The sequence below is a fragment of the Amblyraja radiata genome, chromosome 2 (genome assembly GCF_010909765.2).
Source record: "Amblyraja radiata isolate CabotCenter1 chromosome 2, sAmbRad1.1.pri, whole genome shotgun sequence".
In the NCBI taxonomy this organism is placed as follows: Eukaryota; Metazoa; Chordata; class Chondrichthyes; order Rajiformes; family Rajidae; genus Amblyraja; species Amblyraja radiata.
Window position 1 is genome coordinate 118512282 of NC_045957.1, and position 21341 is coordinate 118533622.

The 21341-nt window shown below is 45.6% G+C and overlaps 1 protein-coding gene across 1 annotated transcript in view; it reads right to left on the reverse strand.

Moving 5' to 3' along the window:
• The window catches only part of dtnbp1 (dystrobrevin binding protein 1), a 158006-nt gene that overhangs the window by 116616 nt on the left and 20049 nt on the right, over positions 1 to 21341 (reverse strand). Inside the window, exons 4-5 of the mRNA XM_033014256.1 lie at positions 18878 to 18938; positions 7791 to 7923 (exon numbers count right to left, since the gene is read on the reverse strand). Coding sequence (XP_032870147.1) covers positions 7791 to 7923; positions 18878 to 18938 — 194 coding nt within the window. The remainder of the gene's footprint in view (positions 1 to 7790; positions 7924 to 18877; positions 18939 to 21341) is intronic.

Below are 21341 nucleotides of genomic sequence, written 5' to 3' on the forward strand. Positions count from 1 at the left end.
CCCCAAACAACCATTTGCAGGCAGTTCTTTTTTACTTTAACCATATTTTCATTTTCAAACCACATTAAGGGTACTTACTCACAGTTGTGTGCACATGTGTTCAGTGTTATTCACAGCTCAGAGAAACGTGACCCTCTGCCTTCCTCCAGCTTGCAGACTAATTGAGGCACACCACTTCCTGGTTTTATAGTCCACCCCCCCCTGCCGCCAGCGGGGGCAGCAGAGAGAATGGGGAATTTTGTAAAATCATTAATATCTCTGTCATTTTTCATCGACTGGAAAAATCCTCGGCACACATGCGGCGGAGGGGGGCTCTGAGCGAGGTGGCCAAAAATGACGGCCGTAGGTGGCGGCGTTCTCTCGGAAATCGCAGCACAGATCGCCAAAACCGGTCAAGAACAGACTTTTAGTAATATATAGATAGATATATGTGTATGTGTGAAACAATTTATGAAATGTATTGTCTGAAGTAGGACTGTAAACATTAGATTTTGTTTAGATTTATAGAAATATCTTTCTTCTTGGTATGGAAAGTGTGTACGACTTGTGTGATAATTGTATTACATATGTATCTTATATTTTGAGGAGTGGTCTTTGATAATTGAGCCTACTGGGGTTTTGCTGTGTTGAAATAAAATAAGCAAAGTTATCCCACAGACAAACAAAGGTTGTGAGGCCAGGGAAGGGGGATCATGTGACTGATGTTGTAAATCATCAGAAGGACTCAGATGATTGGTTACCAGCTTGTTATACCGTCTGTATCTGAAATGTCTAATACCAATATAAATGACATGAGTTCTATCAAAGTTACTCCTCTCTGGACCCGCCCCAGAGCATTAGCTCTGTGTTGGAAGGTTCAGAGACTAGTCTCAGCTGAATAAGGAATCGATTTCAACAGCTACAAGTGTTTGAGTCGTTGACTTTAGATTGACAAAATAACTCAGTGTTTAACTCAACTGGATTAACAAACTCATCAGGAAGGCTGGCTCCGCCCTGGGGATGGAGTTGGATACACTGGAGATGGTCTTGGAGGGGAGGATGCTCCTCAAACTGCGGAGCATCTTGGACAACGCAGCTCACCCCCCCCTGACACACTGGTCAACCTGAGGAGCACCTTCAGCAAGGCTGGTTCCACCTAGGTGCAGCACAAAACGCCACAGGAGATCCTTTTCCTCAGTGGCTATCAAACTGTACAACTCCTTCCCTTCCTGTTGTGGGGTAGACTGTCTCCCGCTCCCCCTCCTGATCCCCGCTACCCCTTTTTCAGACCACCAAGTCCCCGTCGACCAGCAATCTCCACACATTAACACTATCCTACACACACCAGGGACAATTTACAATGTTACCAAGCCAATTACCCTCCAAGCCTGTACATCTTTGGAGTGTGGGAGGAAACCGAAGCATCTGGACAAAACCCACGCAGGTCACGGGGAGGATGTACAAACTCCATACAGACAGCGCCCATAGTCAGGGTCGAACCCGGGTCTCTGGCGCTGTAAGGCGGCAACTCTATTGCTGTGCCACCGTGCCTCCCTACTTAGGACAAATCAAGGGCAGCGAGAGATTATAGATGGTGCTTTTGGTTTAGTTTAGAGCGTAGAAACAGACCTTTCGGCCCACCGAGTCTGCGTCAACCAGTAATCTCCACATATTAACACTATCCCACACTAGGGACAGATATGCAGAGAGTAACAATAATCAAAGAAATGTGGAGTCCACAATGGTCAATATGTACTGACAAAGTTGCAATATAACTGCTGAGGAATAAAGAGAATAAACTGACAAGCGATGTTGTTTCTAGTTGCTCAAATACAATTCAAGAGTGACCACACTATAATTTAAACACTACATTCAAGCAATAAATATAAAGTTACGCTATGAAAGGATTGCTTCACAATGGTGTTGAAATATTACTCATGGCTTACCATTCCCCCTTACTTTAAGGAGAGCTTTTGTAAGTATATTTGGATTTTGGATTGTTAGCTCTCCAGAATTATCCTAGAAAGCAAAGTTAATTACAGGCATTTGATCCTTATTAGTAAGCAGAGCCAAATAAAACAAATAAAAACAATTATTACCCAAGCTGAATGTCTATCAAAACTACTTTAACTTTAAGAAGTAACTTTTTGTCTCACGTACTCTTTAGGCCTTAGGCTTTAGATACAGCACAAAAACAGGCTCTGCGCCGACCAGCGATCACCTTGTACACTAACATTATCCTACACACACTAGACAATTTTACAGAAGGCAATTAACTTACAAACCCACATGCCTTTGGAGTGTGGGAGAAAACCAGAGCACCCAGAGAAAACCCACACGGCCACCCATACAGGCAGCACCCGCAGTCAGGATCGAACCCGCGTCTCTGGCGCTGAAAGGCAGCAACTATACCGCTGCGCCACTATGCCGCCCCTAACCCACATAACTGCATGCACATTTCGCCAAAATTAATCTTCATGAAACAAGGTACTATGAATATAATTTCAAATGTAAACCTGAAAATGCTCCTTGCTTCAGACAAGATTAAACTGAACAAAGTTTATCACAGGAAGTAAAAATTTTTAATCATTGCATCTAGCCTCCCACCTGTGAATAACCGAATATTCAAGAACTGAAAACGAGAAGGTGTGTAAAGGTACAGCAGTAAGTTTCTTGATAAAGTAAAATTAATATATCTCAAAGCCTTAATATTCCTTGTGTCCTGAAGGCAACCACAAGCATGGTGATTCATTTAATTTGTAGCTTGGCCAATTTCCAGCGGAAGACCGTTTCTTGTGCTGTATTTTTTCTTAAAACTGCGAAGATGTGGCTGTACCAGGACTTGAGGGTCTGAGCTTAAGGGAGCGATTAAGCAGCCTAGGATTTTATTCGTGGAATGCCTGAGGATGAGGGGTGATCTTATAGAGGTGTATAAGATCATGAGAGGGATACATCGGGTAAACACACAGAGTCTCTTGCCCTGACGAGGGGAATCATCAACCAGACGACATAGGTTTAAGGTGAAGGGGGAAGATTTATTAGGAATCTGAGAGGTAACTTATTTTTTTACACAAAGGGAGGTGGATGCCTGGACCGAGCTGCTGGAGGAGGTAGTTGAGGTAGGATACTATCACAGCGTTTAAGAAACACTTAGACAGGTACATGGATAGGACAGGTTTAGAGGGATATGAGCCAAATGCAGGTAGGTGGGACTAGTGTAAATGGGACAAGTTGGTTAGTGTGGGCAAGTCGGACCTGTTTAACTCAGCATGACTCTATGACTCTATGGCACAAAACATTACAGAAATTCCAATGTGTCAGGAGTTAAACTCTATCAACATTAGCCGCACAGCAAGCACCATCCCGACTGATACCAAAGGAGTGATCGAAAGATAAAATGGTGGGTTTGGAAAGTATTCTTTAGAGCTTAGAGGTCAAGCAACTTAAGACATGGCCACAAGAAGCAAGTCAATTAAAATCCGTGATGCACAAGAACTGGAAAGGCATAGGAATGAGGAAGCTGCAGCTAGTTCTCCCCGTGACCTGCGTGGGTTTTCTCCGGGAGCTCCGGTTTCCTCCTACACTCCAAAAATGTACAGGTTTGTAGGCTAATTGGCTTTGTAGAATTGTAAATCGTCCCTAGTGTGTAGGATACCGTTAGTGTGCGGGGATTGCTGGTCAGCGCAGACTCGATGGGCCGAAGAGCCTGTTTCCACGCTGTATCTGGAAACTAAACTCTAAACTAAACTAAACAAGAGAAGTATGAGGCGGCAGAGGGAATTGAGAACAAGAATTAGGTTTTTTAATTTGTGACAGGGAATGAGAACATGGACAAATATTTCAGATGAGTCATAGAAACATAGAAAGTAGGTGCAGGAGGATGCCATTCGGCCCTTCTAGCCATGATCATCCACAATCAGTAACCCGTGCCTGCCTTCTCCCCATATCCCTTGATTCCGCTAGTCCCAAGAGCTCTATCTAACTCTTTTAAATGCATACAGTGAATTGGCCTTCTGTGGCAGAGAATTCCACAGATTCCTAAAGTCTAAAGTAGCTACTTGATAGATCTACATATGTATTAGCAGCGCCCTCTGGTGGGGGCTTAAAAACAGCATAAAAATGTAAATGCTTCTTAGAAACATAGAAACATAGAAATTAGGTGCAGGAGTAGGCCATTCGGCCCTTCGAGCCTGCACCGCCATTCAATATGATCATGGCTGATCATTCAACTCAGTATCCCGTACCTGCCTTCTCTCCATACCCTCTGATCCCCTTAGCCACAAGGGCCACATCTAACTCCCTCTTAAATATAGCCAATGAACTGGCTTTGGTCCATCAGCAGACACCCTACAGGATGAAACAGGCCCTTCGGCCCAACCCTTCCATGCTGGCCAAGGTGCTGCATCAAAGCAAGTCCCATTTTAAAAGTCTTAGTTCAGACAGCACAGTGGTGCAGCTGTAGATGTGATGCCTTAGCAACGCCAGAGACCCGGGTTCAATCCCCCGTGGGTGCTGTGTACGGAGTTAGCATGTTCTCCCCGTGATGGTGTGAGTGTTCTCCGTGTGCTTTGGTCCTGACTACGGGTGCTGTCTGTACCGAGTTTGTACGTTCTCCCTGTGACCTGCGTAGGTTTTCACCGGGTGCTCCAGATTTCAAAGACGTACAGGTTTGTAGGTTTATTGGCTTCAGTAAAATTATAAATTGTCCCTAGTGTGTAGGATAGTGCGGGGTGATCGCTGGTCGGCGCAGACTTGGTGGGCTGAAGGGCCGGTTCCATGCTGTATCTCGAAACTAAACTTCACACCGTGGTGCAGGACCTTTGTCCCATCCAGTTTGGGCCGACCAGCGATCCCCATCCTAACATAGAAACATAGAAACATAGAAATTAGGTGCAGGAGTAGGCCATTCGGCCCTTCGAGCCTGCACCGCCATTCAATATGATCATGGCTGATCATCCAACTCAGTATCCCGTACCTGCCTTCTCTCCATACCCTCTGATCCCCTTAGCCACAAGGGCCACATCTAACTCCCTCTTAAATATAGCCAATGAACTGGCCTCGACTACCCTCTGTGGCAGAGAGTACCAGAGATTCACCACTCTCTGTGTGAAAAAAGTTCTTCTCATCTCGGTTTTAAAGGATTTCCCCCTTATCCTTAAGCTGTGACCCCTTGTCCTGGACTTCCCCAACATCGGGAGCAATCTTCCTGCATCTAGCCTGTCCAACCCCTTAAGAATTTTGTAAGTTTCTATAAGATCCCCTCTCAATCTCCTAAATTCTAGAGAGTATAAACCAAGTCTATCCAGTCTTTCTTCATAAGACAGTCCTGACATCCCAGGAATCAGTCTGGTGAACCTTCTCTGCACTCCCTCTATGGCAATAATGTCCTTCCTCAGATTTGGAGACCAAAACTGTACGCAATACTCCAGGTGTGGTCTCACCAAGACCCTGTACAACTGCAGTAGAACCTCCCTGCTCCTATACTCAAATCCTTTTGCTATGAAAGCTAACATACCATTCGCTTTCTTCACTGCCTGCTGCACCTGCATGCCCACTTTCAATGACTGGTGTACCATGACACCCAGGTCTCGCTGCATCTCCCCTTTTCCTAGTCGGCCACCTTCTTATGGACAATAATAGCATTACAGCCAAATGCTTTACAATGCACAATATATAACTTCATGAGCAGGTACCTTGTGATGGGAAACAAATGACTATTAATATATGGCCCTAATTTAATTCAAACATTGCCGCCCAACAACTCCCAACCACCTGCCCATTGAGGACCCTCGGACTATCTTTAAGAAAGAACTGCAGATGTTGGAAAAATCAAAGGTAGACAAAAATGCTGGAGAAACTCAGCGGATGAGGCAGCATCTATGGGGCAAAGGAGTAGGTGACGGTGTAGGAGTAGGAGTAGGTGACCCGAGGGTCTCGACCCGAAACGTCACCTATTCCTTCAATCCATAGATGCTGCCTCACCCGCTGAGTTTCTCCAGCATTTTTGTCTACCTCGGACTATCTTTAATGGACTTGATCACGCACTAAACGTTATTCCCTTTATCATGTATCTGTACACAGTGGTTGTAATCGATTGTAATCATGTATTGTCTTTCCGCTGACTGGTTAGCACGCAGCAAAAAGCTTTTCAGTGTACTTCAGTACACGTGACAATAAACTAAAATAAACATCAGCAGCCTGTGGTGAAGGACAACAGCAGGTGAATGGGATGGTAATATAAGTACTTCTCCAAGTTAAAAGATTAGTCTTTCATCACTGATGAAAGTTCAAATTCCTAAAATTCTGCACAACAGCACTCTAGGGCAACCAATCAAGAAAATGGTCCAAGATCAATTTTAATTTTGTTTAGAGATATAGTTAGAGAGCCATAGAGTGATAAAATGTGGAAACAGGCCCTTCAGCCTGACTTGTCCACACCGACCATCATGTCCCATCTACATCAGTCACACTTGCCTGCATTTGGCCCATATCCCCCTAAACCGGTCCTATTCATGTACCTGTCTAAATGTTTCTTAACATTGCGATAGTCCCTGCCTCAACTACCAAAAACATACACCTAACAGGACAAAAAAAAAAGAAAAGACAGACGGACTGCAGTCGAGCCGCTGCCACAAGGCGCCGCCACACCGAGAATATACCTTGATACATGTGACAATAGAGAACCATTTAACTTAAGAAGAATTAGAACTTGGGCCAAATCTTTGCACTAATACAGATAATATATATATGAACGTGTACCACTGGCCAAAGCTTCTACATTCTCTCTCTGGAGGATAAGTTGGCATGGTATTTCTGTGGGCCCTTAAGCTGCATTACTACAACAAACTTCACTAGTAACAAAGTTCACCAGGAATGTGAATGTAAATACTCAGGTATGTTTGACATAAAAACAAACTGGAAATATTTTTACGACCATTTTACATGCACATTTGCAAAAAGCTTCATAGCTAAGTAGTACATAGAACAGAACAGCACAGGGACAGGCCCTTTGGCCCACAATGTCTGTGCCAAACATGATGCCAAGTTAAACCGATCTCATCTGCCTGTACATGATCCATATCCCTCTGTTCCCTACACTTCCATGTGCCTCTTTAAAAGCCTCAAATGCCACTATCGTATCTGCCTCCACAACCACCCCTAGTAATGCATCCAGGCCCCCATTATTCTGTGTAAAAAAAACGTGACCCTCATATCACGATAAAACTTTCCCCCGCTCACCTTATCGCTATAATCCCCGAGCTTTGGACATTTCCACCTTGGGAAAAAGGTTCTGACTGTCTACCCAATCTAGGCCTCATAATTTTATATACTCTCAACCTCTGAAGTTGCAGACAAAGTCTCCCCTTAACCTCCGAAGTTCCAAGGAACACAATCCAAGTCGATCCAATCTCTCCCAGCATCTGAAACCCTCTAATCCAGGCAGCATTCTGGTTAACCAGAACTCTTCACAACTCTCCAAAGCATCCATATCTTTCCTGTAATGGGGCGACCAGAACTGCACGCAATACTCCAACTGTGACTTAACCAAAGTCTTACTGAGCTGCAGCATGACCTCCTGACTCTCTACTCAATGTCCCTAGCAATGAAGGCAAGCATGTTATACACAGTCTTTATCATCCTATCCACTTGGGCTGCCACTTGTAGAGAGTTGGAAACTTGGACTCCAAGATCCCTCTGCATAGACTGTATAAACAGTTTTTGAACTGTATATATTACCTTATCAAGAGCAATCCAATGTACTATGGACTATGAGCTTTAATCAGATCTAAATTTATGAAAAACAAACTCACCGAGTTTGGAAGTCAGGCCATCCAGGCCAACTAATAATGCTGGAATTTCTTGAAGCTGTTCCTGCAGTTCCACTAACTGCTGCTTTTTTTTCTCCCAGTGAGCAGAAAGTACCACCACTTTGCCATCGACTATCTGCAAGTAAAACCAAACATATAATTGAAAGCTGGACTAGCCGAATAAATATGCCTTTAACCAAGCCGCCGATGATGGCCGTGAGGAGCAAGGCCAGTAGGAAATTGAACTGGGGTCATACTTTCTGCACCCTCAAGGTGGGCTGTGCGAGGTTCCCACGGGGCACAAAGGTGGCCGGGCGAGGAGAGGGACATCAATTCGCTGAACGAACCAGACGAAGCTAACGCTGGAGGCCTTGCAGAAGCCTGGGGCTTGCCTGGATCAGGCGCCGCTCTATGACGGATGACTGGACTTTGGAAACGGCACCATATCTGGCCACTCAAACAATAATTTCACCGCCTTTTGCACGTGTGACAACAAATCTCCATTGAACCACTCACACGTGTCCTTGCACTTACACACTGCTTTATTCAAATACACAGATAATACTTTGTTTCTCAGCACAATGATCAACTGGATTATCAGGAGTGGATTGCGATAGATTACCACAATAATTCAGATTCAGATTCAGATTCAACTTTAATTGTCATTGTCAGTGTACAGTACAGAGACAACGGAATGCAGTTAGCATCTCCCTGGAAAGCGACATAGAATATGATTTCAATAAATAAATCTATTTACATGCATACAGTCCTAGTGTTTTTCCTGTGGGAAGAGTGTCTGGGGGGGGGGGGGGGGGGGTGATTGGCAGTCACCAAGGTACAGTGTTGAGTAGTGTGACAGCCGCAGGGAATCAGCTGTTCCTGGACCTGCTGGTCCGGCAACGGAGAGACCTGTAGCGCCTCCTGGATGGTAGGAGGGTAAACAGTCCATGGTTGGGGTGAGAGCAGTCCTTGGCGATGCTGAGCGCCCTTCGCAGACAACGCTTGCTTTGGACAGACTCAATGGAGGGGAGCGAGGAACCGGTGATGCGTTGGGCAATTTTCACCACCCTCTGACACCACCAATAACAGTACATTATCCCAAACTGTTTATTCCCCTTTTATACAGTTCAAAAACTGTTTAAAGAATCTTTCAGTACATCTCGGTACGCATGGCAACAATAAACCAAAACCTTGCTTTACTATATGGCACTATAACGCAAAAATGTTGCAAAATATATTCTGCTCTCTGGTATTTTTCACTTTGCTCTACCCGTTATACTTGTGCATGGCTTAATTGCATTTGTGTACAGTATAACCTGATGTAATTGAATAACATGTAAACAAAACTGTACTTGTATCTCGGTATAAACCAATATTTTATTTTACTACATCTATTTATGAAGTTATTACTATACAAAGATATGCCTGTCACTAGTTGCAAAGCTAATAAAATGTAATCTTTAAGTAGCATTTTGGAGCAGAGTCTACCTGAATAACAGGAGGATGAGATGTGATCTTATAGAGGTGTTTAAAATCATAGATCGGGTAGATGCACAGAGTCACTCGCCCAGAGTAGAGGAATCGAGGACCAGAGGACATCGGTTTAAGGTGAAGAGGGAAAGATTTAATAGGAATCTGAAGGGTAACTTTTTCACACAAAGGGTGGTGGGTATATGGAACGAGCTGCCAGAGGAGGTAGTTGATGCTGGGAGTATCCCAACGTTTACGAAACAGTTAGACAGGTACATGGATAGGACAGGTTTGGAGGGATATGGACCAAACGCAGGCAGGTGGGACTAGTGTAGCTGGGACATGTTGGACGGTGGGGGCAGATTCCACACTATGACTCTATGACATGACGATTATAAAACTAAACCTGAAAAGAGTAAAGAATATACACCAAAGCTTTAAAAATTTAATGAAAGAGAATTTACTGTTGTACAATCTTAATACACTATGGGCTGCTGGAACAACACAGGAATATACAAGAAGCATTCTGACGCAAATCATCACATGTCCATTCCCTCCACAGATGCTGCCTGACCTGCTTTGCTCAAGATTGCTGTATCTGCAGTTCCCTACGTCAATGGGAATATAATCATCCTTTTAAGGGAAATTTTAAAGCAAAGATGAAGCCATTCTTCTTAATTAGTACGGTGTTTGGGGTTATGGGGAGAAGGCAGGAGAATTTAGAGGGAAAGATAGATCAGCCATGATTGAATGGCGGAGTAGATTTGATGGGCTAAATGACCTAATTCTGCTCCGATGGCTTATGAATATTCTTCAAATGTTAGGAGGAATAAACATAAAATCTCTGTAATTTTGCTCAAAACCTTCTAGCTATATACAATGACCATAGAGGTCAGTGAGCAAGTTCATTTCCGTGCCATCTTTTGATATTAAAGGGTGGAACGATGGCGCAGTGGTTTAGTTGCTGCCTTAAAGCACCAGAGACTCGGATGCGATCCTGACTATGGGTGCTGTCTGTACGGAGTTTGTATGTTCTCCCTGTGGCCACGTGCATTTCCTCCGGGTGCTCCGGTTTCCACCCACATCCCAAAGACATGCAGGATTGTAGGTTAATTGACTTCGGTAAAGATTGTAAATTGTTCCTAGTGTGTAGGATAGTGCGAGTGTACGGTGATCACTAGTATACGGGGATCGCTGGTCGCCAAATTTGGTGGGTCGAAGGGCCTGTATCTGCGCTGTATTTCTAAACTAAATACTAAATTAAACTGAACAAAGATGATTAAGTTAACTAAAAAATAAAAGACAACAAAGCTTATGAAACCTGCTGTGCCGATGACCACTAGATGGAGTAGCTGCTTTATCAAGCATCTTAACACAAGAAATCTGATAAGAAATTAGATATGCTGGGAAAGGGTAAATAGTCCCTAATGCACAGTGATTGCTGGTCGGCACAGAATCGGTGGGCCGAAGGGCATGTTTCTGCACTATATCTCTAAACTAAAACGAATCTAAATAAAGATGAAAATGTCAATGAATAACAAGCGACTGAAAATTTAAATAAATGCGTAACTAAAAAATAAATGACAAAAAAGGCAAATGAAACCTGCAGTACGGATGGCCACTAGATGGAGTAGCTACTTAACACAAGAAATCTGATATGAAATTAGGCTTGGATCGAGTGGATGTGGTGAGAATGTTTCCACTAGTGGGAGAGTCTAGGACCAGAGGTCATAGCCACAGAATTAAAGGAGGTTCCTTTAGGAAGGAGACAAGATGGCGGCGCTGCCTTAGCAGCTGCGGCTCGCCTGCAGTCCGTTTGTTTTTTTCTTTTTTTGTTTGTTCTTTTGTCCTGTTTTAGTTAATTTTTGGTTTTATTTTATTATGTTGTGTATGGGTGTGGGGGGGGGTGGGCGGGAGAAGCGTGTTTTTGGTCTCTTCCTTTGGGGGGATGCGACTTCTCTTGTCGTATCCCCCGTGTCCGTCTCAGTCTGCGCCGAGGCCTAATGGCGGAGCTGGCGGCCTCGGAGCGGGGGCAGCGTTCCAGCGGCAACATCGGAGCTGTGGCGTTCCAGCGGCAACATCGGAGCTGTGGCGTTCCGGCGGCAGCGGCGACCCGACATCGGAGCTGTGGCGTTCCGGCGGCAGCGGCAACATCGGAGCTGTGGCGTTCCGGCGGCAGCGGCAGCGGCGACCCGACAACGGAGCTGTGGCGTTCCGGCGGCAGCGGCGACCCGACATCGGAGCTGTGGCGTTCCGGTGGCAGCGGCGACCCGACAACGGAGCTGTGGCGTTCCGGCGGCAGCGGCAACATCGGAGCTGTGGCGTTCCGGCGGCAGCGGCGACCCGACATCGGAGCTGTGGCGTTCCGGCGGCAGCGGCAACATCGGAGCTGTGGCGTTCCGGCGGCAGCGGCAGCGGCGACCCGACAACGGAGCTGTGGCGTTCCGGCGGCAGCGGCGACCCGACATCGGAGCTGTGGCGTTCCGGCGGCAGCAGCAACATCGGAGCTGTGGCGTTCCGGCGGCAGCGGCAGCGGCGACCCGACAACGGAGCTGTGGCGTTCCGGCGGCAGCGGCGACCCGACATCGGAGCTGTGGCGTTCCGGCGGCAGCGGCGACCCGACATCGGAGCTGTGGCGTTCCGGCGGCAGCGACAGCGGCGACCCGGCAACGGAGCTGTGGCGTTCCGGCGGCAGCGACAGCGGCGACCCGGCAACGGAGCTGTGGCGTTCCGGCGGCAACGGCGACCCGACATCGGAGCTGTGGCGTTCCGGCGGCAGCGGCGACCTGACCTCGGAGTATCGGCCACGGGCCCGGTGGACGACAGCGTCGGGAGCTCACAGGTCGCCTCGGAGCAGAGGGAGAACAAGGAGGGAAGAGACAAGGACTTTAAGATTTTTGCCTTCCATCAGTGAGGAGGTGCCTGGTGAACTCACTGTGGTGGATGTTAAATTTGTGTTTAATGTGTGTTTTTGTCATTTTTATTATATGTATGACTGCAAGACAATGAAATTTCGTTCAGACCGAAAAGTCCGAATGACAATAAAGGCTACTTTACTTTACTTTACTTTAGGAGGAATTTCTTTAGCCAGAGGGTGGTGGATCTGTGGAATTCTTTGCCACAGAAGGCTGTGGAGGCCAAGTCAATGGATATTGTTTAGGCAGAGATAGATAGATTTTTGATTAGTACGGGTGTCAGGGGTTATGTGGAGAAGGCAGGAGAATGTGGTTAGGAGGGAGAGATAGATGAGCCATGATTGAATGGCTGAGCAAACTTGATGGGCCGAATGGCCTAACTCTGCTCCCAGAACTTATGAAAAGGGTCCTACCTTGAAAAAATTAAAACTTAGCAATTCATTGCTGCAACCAAACGTTTCCACAAGTTACTTTGTCAAACTATCTATGATTATCGGTTCTCCATGTTAGTTGAGGGATATCTGGCTACATCCAGAGATTATGAAGAGATATCTGGATTTAACATCTCATCTTCTATATTCTTTGTTTTCAGGTTATAGGAGCAGAATTTGGCCATTGCCACACTCCAAAGACACAGGTTTGTATCTTAATTGGCTTGGTAAAATTGTAAATTGTTCCTAGTGTGTGTGGGATAGTGCTAGTGCGTGGGGATCACTGGGTGGCCCGAACTCAGTGGGCCGAAGGGCCTGTTTCAGCGCTGTATCTCTAAACTAAACTAAACTAATCGCAGTCAAACGAACATTTTCCTCAATCTCAAGTTGAGGTCTACACCATATTTCCCATGAGATGTTTTGACAGAATGATATCATTCCAACACTGCTGCTTCCTTGGAGATCAAGAATGAGATCATTACCTCTATCAATATACTTTGTGGCATGCATGTGACAAGAAGGAACTGCTGATGCTGGTTTATACCACAGAAAGAAACAATGTGCTGGAGTACTTCAGCAGATCAAGCAGCATTTCTGGAGAAATAATGATAGGTGATAGTTTGGGTTGGGACCCTGCTTTAGACTCTTCTTCAGAGTCTGAAGAAGGGCCCCAACCAAAATGTCACCTACCGATTTTCCCGAGAGATGCTGCCTGGCTGGCTGAAGTACTCCAGCACATTGTGTCTATCTTTGTTACTCCAGACACTTTGTGTCTATCTCATGACATGCATGTTATGCCTTGGACGTGGGGCTATTAACTTCCTTCCATATGCAGTTGCAAGATTTGAAATCCTACAACAGAAGGGGTCAACAACACAGTGGTGCAGCGGGAGAGTTACTGCCTTACAGCAACCACAGACCTTGTTTCGACCCTGACTACGGGCGCTGTCTGAACGGAGCTTGTACGTTCTCCCCGTGACCTGCATGGGTTTTCTCCGGGTGCTTCAGTTTCCTTCCACACTCCAAAGACGTATAGGTTTGTAGGTTAATCGGCTTGGTGTAAATGCAAAATTGTCCCAAGGGTAGTGCTAATCCCTAGTTGGTGCAAACTCGGCGGGCCAAAGGGCCTGTTTCCGCACTGTATCTCTAAACTAAACCAAAACAAACCTAAACGAAGGCAGTTCCCTTTCCTGCTTCAGTTTGAATGTTCAATCGGTATCACAGCAGTGTCTTTCCTGCCTGTGTCAATAAAAGGATGTTCTCAGTGGTGAAGGGCAGAGCGTATGAGTGTTTCTGCACTGTCAGCTTAAGCGCGAGATGGAGTGGTATGCTGGCTGCATTCTCCAGGGACTTCCGAGAATCAGAAGAGAAATGACTGCTGCCATTTCCAGTTCGCTGGCTACTTTATTGTTCATGGCGGGTAAAAACATTCACTACCCGGCATTGCCTTCCTAGTCAATCCAGAACCTCAAGTCACACGTCAACCTTCACCTCTTCTCTTGGCAGTCCTTTTTCTTTAAAAACGACACAAAGTGCTGGACTAGAAACAAAGAACAGCAGATGCTGGTTTATACTAAAGACAGACACAAAGTTCTAGAGTAATTCAGCGGGTCAGGCAGCATCTCTGGAGAAAAAAGGATGAGTGATGTTTCGGGTTGGGACCCTTCTTCCCAACCCGACCCTAAACGTCACCCATCCTGTTTTCTCCAGAGATGCTGCTTGAACCGCTGAGTTAGTCCAGCACTTTGTGTCTACATTGTGGAGTAACTCAGCAGGTCAGGCAGCATCTCTGGGGAACGTGAATAGGTGATATTACAGGTCAGGACCCTTACTCAGACTAAAGACGGTTCCTATTAAATCTCTTAAGAAAGGTCCTGACCCAAAACAACACCTATTTATGTACTCCAGAGATGCTGGTTCTCTGGATGCTTTCAAGAGAGAACTAGACAGAGCTCTTAAAGATAGAGGAGTCAAGGGATATGGGGAGAAGGCAGGAATGGGGTACTGATTCGGGATGATCAGCCATGATCACATTGAATGGCGGTGCTGGCTCGAACAGCCAAATGGCATACTCCTGCACCTATTGTCTATTATCACACCAACCAACCTCCCTGCCATTGACTACATTTATACCTCAGCAAGGCCAGCAGCATAATCAAGGACGAGTCGCATCCTGGCCACTCCCTCTTTTCCCGGGCAAAATGTATAGAAGTGTGAAAACGCACACCTCCAGATTCAGAGACAGTTTCTTCCCAGCTGTTATCAGGCAATTGAATCATCCTACCACAACAATGAGCAGTCCTGAACTACTATCTACCTCTTTGGTGACCGTCGGACTATGTTTGATCGGACTTGGCTTTGCCTTGCACTAAACGTTAGCATGCAACAAAAGCTTGTCACTGTACCTCGGTAGACGTGACAATAAACTAAACTGAAGTGAAGTTTCAGGAAAAGAAAGAACACACCAGTCTCTGCTTTCCTATTGAAACTGCAGTCTTGCTCTGAGCTCTTCCAACTTAGATTTCAAGTTAAGTAGATGTAGGCTGGGAAGGGGAGGGGGAAGACAAAGCAGCTGCATAAGGTCATAAGGAAAAGGAATAGAGTAGTATTAGGCCATTCGACCCATGAAGTCAACTCTGCCATTCAATCGTGGCTGATCTATCTCTCCCTCCTAATCCTCTGACACCCGTATTAATCAAGAATGCAACTGGATCTCCCCCCCAACTCCCAGGCTTCCATGTGTAAGAAGGAACTGCAGACCCTGGTATAAACCGAAGGTAGACACAAAAAGCTGGAGCACCTCATATTTTGTTTGGGCAGCTTGTAACCCAGTGGTATGAATATTGATTTCTCTGACTTCAAGTAACCCTTGCATTCCCTCGCTCTCCATCCCTCCCCCACCCAAGTCACACCAGCTTGAAAGTCGTCTTGTTGAGTCTCATTGTCTATACTCGTTCTCACCTAGCACACAGCTACCCCCGTCGACTCCATTCAAGGACCCAAGCAGTCGTTCACCTGCATCTCCTCCAACCTCATCTATTGCATCCGCTCGATCCGCATTAACCAACCTGATCTCCCGGTGGCTCAGCACATCAACTCCCCCTCCCATTCCGAATCCGACCTCTCTGTCCTGGGTCTCCTCCATGGCCAGAGTGAGCACCACCGGAAATTGTAGGAGCAGCACCTCATATTCCGCTTGGGCAGTCTGCACCCTAGCGGCATAAACATTGAATTCTCCAATTTCCGGTAGCCCTTGCTGTCTCCTCCCCTTCTCAGCTCTCCCTCAGCCCTCGGGCTCCTCCTCTTCCCTTTCTTCTCCCCACCCTACATCAGTCTGAGGAAGGGTTTCCTTCGCTCCATAGATGCTGCTGCACCCGCTGAGTTTCTCCAGCACTTTTGTCTACACAGCTAATAATGACCTGTTTCCTTTATCATCGTTACATATTTACATATCTTTCATTCATTTGTTCCATATCTCTCTACATCACCGTTTCCCTTTCCCCTGACTCTCAGTCTGAAAAAGGGTCTTGACCCGAAACGTCACCTATTCCTTTTCTCCAGAGATGCTGTCTGACCCGCTGAGTTACTCCAGCTTTTTGTGTCTATCTTTGATTTAACGGTGATTGTCAGACTTTCAGCATTGGATCTAATGCTTTCTCAGCTTTGGATGAGGCAAATAACAAGGAAAAATGATAATGGAAGACTGCTTTTAAGAGGAGCTGCATGCAAAATGTTGCCACTCTCTGGGTCGATTGTTCTTTGAAAACGCCACAGGTAAACAGGTAGCTTTTGCCGGTGCCACAGGTGAAAGCGGCAAATGTCTGGCCTTCATCGACCGAGGCAATGAAGGGTCTGGACCCTAAATGTCATCCATTCCTTTTCTCCAGAGATGCTGCGTGACCCGCTGAGTAACTTCATTGCGTCTGTCTTCATTGAATACAATAGTCGGGACGTCATGTTGCAGTTGTAAAAAACAACTGGCTTGGTCACATTTGAAGCATTGTGTGCAGTTCTGATTGCCATACTACCTAATTTAGAGAGGGTGCAGAAAAGATTCAGAAGGATTTTGTCTGAATTGAAATGCTTGAGCTCTTGAGCTGGATAGACTGGGTCTGTTTTCTTTGCAGCAAAGGAGGCCGAGAGGTGACATGATGGAGATTATGAAAGGCATAGATAGGATAGAAAGCTACAGTAATTCCCTGATACTCTATGTCCTAAAACCAGAGGACACAGGTTTAATGTGAAGGTGAAAAGATTTAATAGGAATCTGAGGGGTAACTTTTTCACACAAAGGGTGGTGGGTGTATGGAACAAGCTGCCAGAGGAGGTAGTTGCGGCAGGGACTATCCCAACATTTAAGAAGCAGCTAGACAGGTACATGGATAGGACAGGTTTGGACGGATACGGCACAAGCGCAGGCAGGTGGGACTAGTGTAGCTGGGACATGTTGGCCGGTGTAGGCAAGTTGGGCCGAAAGGCCTGTTTTCACACTGTATCACTCTATGACTAACTTTTTCACACAGGGAGTTGTGAATTTGTGGAATTCTCTGCCTCAGAAGGCAGTGAAGGCCGATTCACTGGATGTAATCAAAAGAGAGTTAGATAAAGCTCTTAGGGCTAACGGAATCAAGGTGTATGGGGAGATGGCAGGAACGGGGTACTCATTGTGGATGATCAGCTATGATCACAGTGAATGGCGGTGCTGGCTTTAAGGGCCGAATGTCCAACTCCTGCACCTATTGTCTATGTATCTGACTAGAGGATATAGGATTAAGGTGAGAGGGAAATGGTTTAGGGGCCGATCACGGTGGCACAGCGGTAGAGTTGCTGCCTTACAGCAAAATGCAGCGCCAGAGACCCGGGTTCGATCCCCACTACGGGTGCTGTTTGTATGGAGTTTGTACGTTCTCCCCGTGGGTTTTCTCTGAGATCTTCAGTTTCCTCCCACACTCCAAAGACGTGCAGGTTTGTAGGTTAATTGGCTTGATTAATTGGCTTGATAAAAATGTAAAATTGTCCAAGTTGGCGATATGCAGAGTACTGCCCTGCCGACTACAAAATTCAGAAGGTTCAGAGGTTTAAAACCGATCTGAGGGGTAAATTTTTCCACAGAAATAGTAGCTGATGTCTGGAATGAGCTGCGAGAGGAGGTGGAGGAGGCAAGAACAGTCATATTTAAAAGGCATCTGGAAAGATAACATTGAACAAGACATAGAAGGGGAACAGCAGCTCAGGCAGCATATCTGGAGACATATATAGGTGCCGTTTCAGGTCGGGTCCTTTCCTCAGATTGATGAAAGTAGACAAAAAGCTGGGGAAACTCAGCGTGTGAGGCAGCATCCATGGAGCGAAGTAATGGGTGACCTTTCGGGTCGAGACCCTTCTTCAGACTGATGTGGGGGATTCATCAGGTTGATGAATGTCACTTATCGTTGTTCTCCACAGGTGCTGTCTGACCTGCTAGAGTACGCCAGCGCTGTGTCAAACCGAAATCTGCAGTTCCTTGCTTGCACACAACAGAGAGGCATTTGGAATGAATGCAGCCAAGTGTGATTATCATAGATCGGCATAAATCCAATGGCTTTCATGTCGTGCAACACTATGACAATTATTTATTCTAAAAGGTGCAGCAAAAATAAAAATTGAAAAAATAAAAATAATCGCAATTGGTAGTTTGCTTGCAAAATGAGTTTTCTTAGTAGGTTTCTCAGTGCGGCAGTAGTGACAAGTATATTGCTACGCAGATCTGAGATTACAGGATGCGGAGAGGATGTTTCCACTAATGAGAGCGTCTAGAACCAGAAGACACAGCCTCAGAATAAAACATCGTACCTTCCAAAAGAAGAGGAGGAGGAATTTCTTGGGTCAAGGAGTGGTGAAATTCATGTGGTGGAATTCATTGCTCCAGACAGCCGTGGAGGCCAAGCCATTGGGTATTTTTACAGTGGAGAGAGACAGATACTTGATTGGTAAGGGTGTCAATGTGGGGAGAAGGCAGGAGAATGGGGTTGAGAGGGAAAGACAGATCAGCTATGATGGAATGGCAGAGGAGACAAGATGGGCCGAATGGCCTAACTCTGCTCCTATGACATGAAATTATGATGTATCATGGATAGAAGAGTACTAATGGAAAAGCTCTTATAGACATCAAAAATGTTGGATCCCAAAACTATTATTCATGAGATAGTCAACAAATGGGGAAATGCATCTCCTCATTGAGCAGGTGGTGGGAGCACCTTTAATGAATATTTCTGAATCGACTTGGATATCATACCTCTCCGGTTTTAGCACAGTCTTCGGCTCGTTTGTGAAGGGCTGCCCAGGAGTTCTCATACCTTTGGGAAAAAAAGATAAATAATGTAAGACTTGCCTAAATCATTTGAACTTTGATCAACTGGTCGTTTGCTGTCATTGTCATCCATGTCTCTAAATTTAGTTATGTTTAGAGGTACAGCGTGGAAATGCCCACCGAGCAATCCTCATACACTAGCACGATCAATAGACAATAGACAATAGGTGCAGAAGTAGGCCATTCCGCCCTTCAAGCCAGCACCGCCATTCAATGGGATCATGGCTGATCATCCCCAATCAGTACCCCGTTCCTGTCTTCGCCCCATATCTCCTGACTCCGATCTTTAAGAGCCCTATCTAGCTCTTTCTTGAATGGTGTGCATTACTGATAATTGTCCACTAGTACCAGGTAAGGGATTTGCTCCAAGCTCCTAGCAGTCACTCCATGAGATGAGTTGTTTTCAAATACAAAGTTCGATTTAACAGCTGAAAATGTATTTTTCTGACTGGAAGCCAAAATTATTAAAGGATGTTTGTTCCATTGTTTAATAGAGTATCATTACACAAGTGTCGTTCGAAGTAATTACTTGTCAATTTCAATGATCTCCCGCAGTGTAACTAGCAGCCTGTGTTCTGAAAGAGACAGTGGTGTCTGATTACTGTAGGGAAGCTCCCAATGTATAACCAAAATCAGTTATAAAGAAATCCATGATATGAAGGGAAGATCATATCTAGAAATCCCTGCACAGCATCACTCTTTATGTGACTATTTATGCGGCACGGTGGCGCAGAGGTAGATTTGCTGCCTAACAGTGCGCTGCTCTAGGTGTCAACTGCTCTACATCAGTGAGACCATGCTCTACATCGGTGAGACCAAGCCCAACACCTCCGCTCGGTTTGCATTAACCAACCTGATCTCCCGGTGGCTCAGTATTTCAACTCCCCCTTCCATTATGAATCCGAATTTTCTGTACGGGGCCTCCTCCATGGCCAGAGGGAGGTCCACCGCAAATTGGAAGAGCAGCACCTCATATTTCGCTTGGGTAGTTTACACCCCAGTGGTATGGACATTGACTTCTCCAATTTCAGATAGTCCTTGCTTTCTCCTTCCTTCCCCTCCCCTTCCCAGCTCTCCCACAGCCTACTGTCTCCGCCTCTTCCTTTCTTCTTCCTGCCCCCCCCCCCCACCCCCCCACCACCCACATCAATCTGAAGAAGGGTCTCGGCCCGAAACATTGCCTATTCTATCGCTCCATAGATGCTGCCTCACCCGCTGAGTTTCTCCAGCATTTTTGTCTACCTTTGATTTTTCCAGCATCTGCAGTTCTTTCTTAGACTTGTGGATAATCATTTTATTCTGTAATCAAGCCCTAGTTACCTAATTAAATATTTCTGAACCTCCATTCTGTAATCAACATCTAGTTTTACCATTAATCAATTTTCTGTGTAATCTTGTCAGCTGAGAATGTAAAAGCTGCACCAAAGTCAAGCTCAAGAGATCAGCTTTGACTGGTCTCCTGCTGAGCTCCAGTTTTAATAAATCGCCCGTTACTTCAAACACCAACTTTGTCTGGTCATTCCATTTGATATAACAACATTTAAAATATATTTGGACAGGTTCACAGATAGGAAAGGTTTAGAGGGAATGTGTAGGAAGGAACTGCAGATGCTGGTTTAAACTGAAAAAAGCTGGAGTAACTCAGCGGGACAGACAGCATTTCTAGTGATAAAGCTAAGTTACTCCAGCTTTTTGTGTCTATCTTTGGTTTAAACCTTTTAAGCAATCCCTCCCTACACAAGTCATGAGAGATTTGACGTCACCTCGACTTTTATCTTGACAACAAAACATGTCTCTTTCAAGGAAGAGTTAGATTTAGCTCTTAGGGCTAAGGGAATCAAGGGATATGGTGGAAAAGCTGGAACGGGGTACTGATTTTAGATGTTCAGCCATGATCATATTGAATAGCAGTGCTGGCTCGAAGGGCCAAATAGCCTACACCTGCACCTATTTTTTCTGTTTCTAACACAGAAAAAAAAAGAATGGATTTTGATGACCGACTAAGTGTGCCAATTTTGTTTTTAAAATGTCAACTCGTAGCAATATACAGAATCCTCAGTTATATGCAAGGTTTGATTAGAATCGCAATGGGTCACTCGCAGTTTCAGCACTATGCGTGTGTAACAGGGTGGTGAATCTGTGGAAATCGTTGTGAATCATTGCCACAGACGGCTCTGGAGGCACGGTGGCACAGCGGTAGAGTTGCTGCCTCACAGCGCCAGGGACTGGTTCGTTTCCGACTATGGGTGCTTATCTGTACAGAGTTTGTACGTGACCTGCTTAAGTTTTGTTCAGGGATCTCAGGTTTCCTCCCACACTACAAAGACATACAGGTTTGTAGGTTAATTGGCTAGGAATAATAAAAAATTGTCCCTAGTGTGTGCAGGCT